The sequence below is a fragment of the Odontomachus brunneus genome, unplaced genomic scaffold (assembly GCF_010583005.1).
Source record: "Odontomachus brunneus isolate Ranch 3 - 2012 unplaced genomic scaffold, Obru_v1 Obru_scaffold_288, whole genome shotgun sequence".
NCBI classification, from domain to species: domain Eukaryota; kingdom Metazoa; phylum Arthropoda; class Insecta; order Hymenoptera; family Formicidae; genus Odontomachus; species Odontomachus brunneus.
The window spans coordinates 132,043-140,457 of NW_022639738.1; the positions used below are offsets into that span (position 1 = coordinate 132,043).

The following is an 8,415-nucleotide window of genomic DNA, read 5'->3' on the forward strand; positions in this document are numbered from 1 at the left end:
AAATTTCTCGTGTAGTTACAATATGATCTGCAGTGTCCGTTCGGGTAACTTTTCAGCAAGTAAGAACCGCGCGGCTTTTATTCATATCGGGTATCCATTTCGCGTGCTACTGAAACTATCACACAGTGGGGAGAAACACCCAAAGCGGACAAAACCCTATTTTGCCATCTTCATACATTTAAAAAATTGTTTAAATTTTTAAATTGCCCATATAATAATAAACTCAGTTATATTTTGACTATCTCTAATTCTTGGACTTAAAAAAGTTTAACCGACCTATGCTTTCTAGCGAAGAAATTTCATTCACAGATGTAAATAATAATATAATCGTAAATTTATTGGTGACTGATTCTTTTTAATGCTTTTTAAAGCGACGCCATTTTTTAGGAAATTCATAATGTTTAAGGGAACGTAAATTGTGAATCCTGTTAGATCCTACTAAGCTTCTGCGCTCATAATATATTCTGTATACTATATATATATTCTATAACTATATATTCTATATATATATATATATATATATATATATATATATATATATATATTCTATATATATATTTTATATACTATATATATATATTCTATAACTTTAATACATCCAAAAGAGAATAACTGTCCATATTTGCGTATTCATGAGTAATAGAGCTCTGAAAACAAAAGAACCATTAAATTTGATTAATTTCATGTAACAAACAGACGTAGGCAAGCAAATTTAAACCAATTACGCTGTGTTTTCCAAAATTTCATAAAAAAATATTAAATTAAAAGAAATAGTTATAAATTCTTAAACTTATCGTCCTTGATTTGATTATTTTATACTATCTTGAGTCAAGGCTGTTTTTGAAGAAGCTCACATATAAAATAATTCTTCATTTAAGTTTTTTTACAAATTAAATAAGGGAAATAGACAGAAAATAATATTATGGCAAAATCTACGTACCTACGTAATTTACTCTACTCGACTATGTTCTCGACCGTTAGAAATAGATCATTACAAAGTGAAAACTTACATGACTCGTGAAAAAAATGCTTAAATTTGTGAAGAAATTGGATGATTACGACCACTCTATCATCTTTCCAAAAACATTTACAGTACAATAAAGTATAACCTTTACCATACAATGAACGACAACAAAGTCGTATTGGCTTTAGCAAAAACTGCTGTGCCAACATATAACATGGAGCGCATAATACGGAACATAATATGTATTATATATAATATGGAACTATCCTATCCCAAGTTAACAATATATTGGAAGAGATTCTTAAGATACTATTGAAAACAGGATTTTACATGTATGGAACTGTGGTTTTTCATAGATACATCAGATATCTTGAATATTGCGTTTTGCGTATCAAATTAAGTATAAGAAATATGTACAGTGATATACCGATTATAAGAAGCGTGATAAGACCACGTCCACTGAAAAAATGCAGCACTACTATACTCTTATACTCTTACTTACTTTATATTCTTTGTTCTATAATATACACATTATTAAGAATTATAGAAGAAAACAATCCATATATTATACAACTTGTAACAGTGTAACGATCCGAATATCGTCACGAGAAAAGCCGGAAATATTAAACGCATAAGATCGCGAATCAAGAGAAGCAAGAGAGGACAGCGCGCTCTCTCAGACATAAACAGCGCAACCGCCGAACAACTGCGGTAAACAACGAATCAAGCGAGATTCGCAATATATAAAACGCCGCGAATTATAATCGAGATCCGATCTACCGCTCTTTTCGAGAGAATCAGATTCCGATCCTCCGACCTCAAAAGAGATCCCCAGATACCGTTCCTGGCAGCTTTCTGTTCGCGGATTCGTGACTGAAAGCACTTCGCCGTCGACTCACGAATTCGTGATATCGACATTGTTCTATCTACCGTTTCTGGTGAATTTCTGTTCGCGGATACGCGACTGAGATTACACCGCCATCGGCTCACGGATTCGTGACGCCAACACTGATAAACACCGCTATCCGTCGAATTCCAGGGCCACCGAAGGACTTGGAGTCAACACCCGGGTGCTCAACGCACCTTCCGCACCGCGAACCGGATCTCGCCTTCGCCTTAGTGCGAGCGAGATCACAACGTATCGAGTCGCCGCGTGCGAACTCGTCATCATCGATTCGAGATTACGCTCCGTTGCAGCGTAGCTTCGACACCGCGTATTCAGGATCCGCGTAAGGATCACACCGTAGTCGCCTTGCAGAGACGCGAGACGACCCCCGTGATAATCATAAGCGATTTCCAGAAGGGAGATCGGACGGACTTCAATACCGCGACGCATAGGCGCGTCCGCGGCACTGTCTTACTGCATCCGCAATCGTGTTAGAACGAGCCGGGCTCGTTCAATTACAAAGGAAACTTCGAGAAGGGTCCCGTGTACGAGGACCGACGGCCGCACCGCATACACTGAACTGAATCAAATCTCTGCGATAGAAAATCGAAGGTACCCAGCGAAAACAGCTTAGTCAAAATGATGTCAATATGACATCAAAACCGTCGTTTGTTGTCATTGTGTCAAAAAAATAATTAAATTTGACGAAAAATTGACATCAGATAAATTGACTTTGTACGCAATAAAATTTCATAAGAAAAGGTAAAAATGGATGTTTAGATGATAATTGTGGTATTATAGACCAAAATGTAATCCACGTCATGTTGAAATCAAAATGACTACAGGATGATGAGACTATTTGACTTATTCTTTTATGAACTTGAGAAGAATCTCCGGCGTTGTTTTGTAATGTATATATTGTGGTACAGTAGACTCTCGATAATTTTTTACTTCATGGACTGTAGGAGCGGAAATTCTTGGAAATGGAAAGTTATCGAGAGCCACTACTTCTCAGCTTTCTTTCTTGTTGGTGCGTTAATATATATATATATATTATATGCGTTTTATGCACGCATTTATGAAACGGAACGATTTCGAAGCGTTGCGCATGGGTATTGCAGTCTACGCGCTTCATGCGTGACTCGGAACGCACCCTTAGTGAGTGTACGTGTGGAGGGAAGGAGCTAGTGCGAAAAATTATAAGTTATTAAGTGCGAAAATTGCTGTACTGATCAAATCGATCTGCTGTACTTATCATATCGACATGGATAAAAGACCAGTAAGTATGACTTGCCTGTAATAAGTGTAAATTTATTGTTTCTTTTTCGCACAATATACTTATTTTATAGTGTATAAATGATTGAGGTTAAGTTACGTTAACCGATATTCTCTACATGGTAAATGAGTTACACATTCAGAACTGTCTTTTTCAGTAAAAGTGTCACTAAGAGAGGTATAGAAATTATCTCATTGGCTGAGAAGCCACATTTAACACACTTTTATCGATAAAAGAAGGTTTAGAATATGGGCCATAAGCTTTTTCGCACTTTCCTTTTCTGGAGTGCCCGAAAGTATACATCGCGCATATCAGTTTTAAGCACTTGTAATAATGTAATTATAAAAGATATATTCCAATGATGAATGGAACATAACTTAAACTAATAATATAAATGTCATAACATGTGATGTTATCATATTTGTTATAATTATTCAATGTATAGTGTATATTTCAAGACACTTCTAAATAAATAATTTATGCTTATATTATGTATTTATGGAAATATTTGGTTAAATTATAATATATTAAAATATTCATTGGTACAGTGTGACATTGTTGCAAAGAATTCTTATTTCTGGTATGTTACATTTGTAGCAACCTAGGAAACACAAAGTATTATCGATGTTACAATGTCAGCTCAATCATATGGTATATTATGTAACTGTTACTTGTTATATAACAAAGTAACACTTACGTAATATGCGATATGATTGAGCTGACATTGTAACATCGATGATACTTTGTGTTTCCTGGGAATAAAATAATTTATTTAGAATGTTCCAACTTAGAATTTCTGAATATATTACAAATAATATGCCTATATTACTTAATAGTATGACAATGCATCTTGAATCTTTTATGTGTAGAACCGTCATGAACGGATTATAAAAAAACGAGCTGAAATGGAACGTAGACGTAGGTTGAGATTGCAATTATATGAGACATTATATGAAGAATCAACTTCTTCATCTGAGACATCTCATCATTCTAATATAAATGAAGAGGAACTTTTAGTTTTAGAAGAATCAGATGCGAATATTGATATGCAAGAACAGTTTGAACAAGAACAAATAGAAAATAGCAGTCAGTCTGAAGGCAATATTTCAGTTCACGAAAATAATTCAGATTGGTCAGAAAATACAAGAGATTCCATGAATAATGTCACTGATAGTATGTCTGATGAATATGATGAAGGTGTCTATTTGCGTGTGGCTTTGGCAGAATGGGCTTCTCGTGGTGTATCAAAAAAAAAAGTTAACAATTTGTTACATATTTTACACAGAGTACATCCAGAGTTACCTAAGACATACATAACCTTGTTGGAAACACCTAAAACTACAGTAATATCTGAGATTGACAACGGGCTCGTGTGGTATAAAGGAGTCAAAAGAAATCTTTATTCCTCTCTAACTCAAGAATATGTAAATATTTATGGGTTAATACGACTAAATATCAATATAGATGGATTACCTTTGGATAATAGTGGCAAATTGCATTTTTGGCCTATTTTAGGATCCTTAGCTGACATGACCTGCAAGCCTTTTATTATTAGCGTTTATTTTGGTAAAGAGTCGAAGCCCACAACATTAGAACAATTTTTAGAAGAATTTGTTCAAGAGATGGAGGAGCTTTTTATAAATGGTTTCGAGTTTAATGGTTATGTCTATAATGTGTCTATACATAACTTTATTTGTGATGCTCCAGCAAGATCTTTCCTGAAGTGTACCATTGGACATAATGGATTATTCTCCTGTGAAAAGTGTGAGGTTGAAGGTGAATGGTATCATAACAGAATGATATATTTGAAAAATGGACAGAAGCGTACAGACAAATCATTTATTGATAGAAGAAATCCTGAGTATCACCTAGGATTATCGCCATTAGAAGAGCGTCTCAATATAGGAATGGTGTCCCAATTCAGACTAGAATATCTTCATCTTGTATGTCTTGGTACGATGAAAAGATTTATGATGCGATTATTAGAAATAAGAAACCGAGGCAAATTAAAAGATGAAAACATTGAAGCTTTTAAAAATACTTCAGCATGGATTGGACAATTTATCCCTAAAGAATTCAACCGAAAGCCCTATCGATTTAAGAAAGTTGCTCATCTCAAAGCTACAGAAATTAGAAGATTTTTACTATATGATGGTGTTAAAATAATGAAGGATCATACTCCTCACGAAATTTATCACACTTTCTTACTACTTCACTGTAGCATTTACATCTTAGCTGCTCCTTTATTTGTGCAGAATGTTGCAATGAAAAATGCTGCTAGAGAATTTTTGAACTTATTTATACAATGTAGTAGTCAAGTTTTTAGCCGTGACTTTGTTGTATCTAATGTGCATGGGCTTACTCATCTAGTTGACGAATGCGATGAACATGGATCCTTAGATTCCTTTAGTGCTTTTCCATATGAAAACTATTTGAAGACAATCAAGGACTCTTTACGATCAGGATATTATCCTTTACAACAATTAGCAAGAAGGGATGCTGAGACAAATGGATGTTTGTCAGAGCCGAAAACTATTTTTGAGGGTATAAAGCTGACAGGAAATCATTTTAATCCTAATGAAATTGTTGAAGGGATTCACTATAAAAAGCTTACAAACAATAAGTTTACATTAAGATGCGTTACTCCTGATCATTGTTTTAAAACCGAAGATGGATCTGTGGTATTGTTGCGAAATATTGTTCAATCTGAAAACAATATTGTGATCCTACGTGGGCAGCGATTTCAGACACAAAATAATTATTATCAATACCCAATGGACTCATCCTTGCTTGGTATCGTTCTTGTTTCACAACTAGATGATAAAATCAGATCTTGGGAAATGAATGATGCAATTATGAAATGTGTCCTTATTCCTGAAAATGAAATGTCATATCTATGTATTCCTTTAGCGCATAGCTCTTCTGGAATATTATGACTATTGATGATAAAGGTAGGATCCGTTATTGTCTGTTTATGCACTCGCATTGCTATAACTATATAGGTGTTGCTTTTTACTACTCACAGGAGACATTGGTTATCAATCTAGTTATATTCTTTGTGGTGATATAGTTTACACTTCAAGTTTTCTACTTATGTGATTTATTTATATTGCTTATACTTTTTACACTGCGTACCTTAACTTTTGCTTTTTCTACGTCCAAATATCGTTTGTTTCGTTCGGAGACTGACATTCTATTTCGGATCTTATATATAAAACCATCTTAAGTTTATTTTCAGATACTTCATAGGTAATGAAATGATCCGTACAGCATCTGACGATTATTTCTTTGTTAAGCGTCATAGTACTTTGAGATTCGTCCAATATTATGTTGAATATATGTGGTTTTGGATTTTTAATTGTGTTCTCTTGTCTGAATCTTATAATATGTTATTTCTTCCAGTATGCTATAGTAGCTTTTACGGGAGAGGAACAGGAGGATGCAGAAGAAACAATCGCAGTGGTTCCTGTGAAATGGATTGACAAGCTTCACGATGACATCACAGATATTTTCTGGCCTCCAAAAAGATGGCCAGAAAAAGGGTCAAGAGCAATACACCTAAAAAGAGCTATAAAAAATTGTATTGAGCCTGACATTCATTGGCCACTTCTTAAAGGATCAGTCCTACATTTATACCGTAAGTTTGTTAAATATGACAAGATAAATTTCTTTCTATTTATTTTTTTAGTAAAGTTTTATACAATCCCAGGCGGCAGAGTGACGTCACATGACGTATTAATAACGTCTTAATGACGTCTGTCACGTCATTAAGACGTCTTAACACGTCATTCTGCTGCCTGGGATGTATGAATTGTTCAGAATCATTATTTCTTTCCTATGATGATTGTAACTTTGATATGCTTTAAGTTGCAATAGAATTTTTTAATGTTTCTATTGCAATGAAATATTTGTTTCTTAAAAGAGCTATATGGTAGAAATCTATTAGAATTGTTTTTACTATTATATTTATTATTGCAGATGAGTATGATTATGCAATTAAAGGTTTGAAGAAAGCTGAAGATAACACATCACTTGAAACGGAGGCGGATGACGCTCCACGAAGAAAGAAGCTACCAAGGCGTTATATAGATTCTGATGGAGACAATGAAGATGATGAAGAGAACAATATGCCGACTAAGAAAAAAGGTCGTTGCAAGAGAAAAGTTACAAAACTTAGTGAAAGTGATGATGAGAGTGGGAGCAAGACTTTGCCTCGGATAAATTCTGATATCTTGAATGCAGTTAAAGAAAATAGCATCCATGTGCTTAAAGAAAATAACATGAAAAACAAAGTAAGGAGAGAAAAAGCGCTCAGAAGGCAATCTCTTGAGGACTGTACAAGGCTCAGAATCCTTCAAGAATTCCCAAACTATTCAAAGTCCCAAAGCCAAGGCGATAAACAAAAACAACAGAAAAAAGTTCACAGTAGTCAATTTGGAAATGATGTCAGAAAAAATCACAATGAAAAACGAAAAATGGATCATACTAATCGGAAAAATTTTATGTCCGTCAGAATGCCAAGCGAGAATAGTGCAGCAACATTTTTTAATAGTAAAATGTCCTCAGTTCCCTCCCCTATCAAGGAAAAAGTGGCAAACGACAAAAAGAGTAAAACCTCAGAGATTCATAAAACTTCCACTCATAACTTGTCAATATCTGCACCTGATGTAGCATCGAGTGATATTTCTCTTCAAGATCATACTGAATCTTCATTTCCATTCTCAACAGAGATAAATAGTTCTGATAAGGGACTTTCATGTTTGTCTCAAAATTCACAATGTTCCTTGGTACACACCATCACTTGTGGTACGAGATCTGAAGCATGTTCTTATTCATCACCGGATTCAGAAACTAATCAAAATGGCATTTTACTTGAGAAAAAAAGCGACGAAGAGACAAAAATGCAACTGGAGCCTTCTTACTCTTTCAAATCCAAAGGTAAAGATATTTTACAGTATAGGTAGTTATGGTTTTGATATTCTTTGCACGTTCTCAATTGATATTTTGTTTCTTTTGTCAGGTAATTTTACATACAAACAATGTCATAATGAAATTATGCTGAACAGTACAGTACTCCTGGAGGTAAGCAAAAAGTTGGATTCAGTGCTGATAAACCAGGCAATCATTATGCGGTCTGTCAATCCAGATTATGCCAAATCCATGACACCTTTTCACATTCCAAATATTCCATTAAAAACAAGAGAAGACTTTCAAAACATGGAAATTTTTTTGGCAGCTAATCGTATTAATTTTGAAGCTGTGGTAAATCCTATGTAATATTCATTTTAA

The 8,415-nt window shown here is 34.4% G+C and overlaps 1 protein-coding gene across 1 annotated transcript; it reads left to right on the forward strand.

Moving 5' to 3' along the window:
- Positions 1-2,917: 2,917 nt before the first annotated feature.
- On the forward strand, positions 2,918-8,399 carry LOC116853215. The gene is made up of 5 exons (XM_032834164.1): positions 2,918-3,129; positions 6,529-6,763; positions 7,105-8,064; positions 8,147-8,208; positions 8,273-8,399. The coding sequence occupies exons 1-5, from the start codon at positions 3,115-3,117 to the stop codon at positions 8,288-8,290; spliced, it is 1,290 nt and encodes a 429-aa protein (XP_032690055.1). The 5' UTR covers positions 2,918-3,114; the 3' UTR covers positions 8,291-8,399.
- Positions 8,400-8,415: the final 16 nt, after the last annotated feature.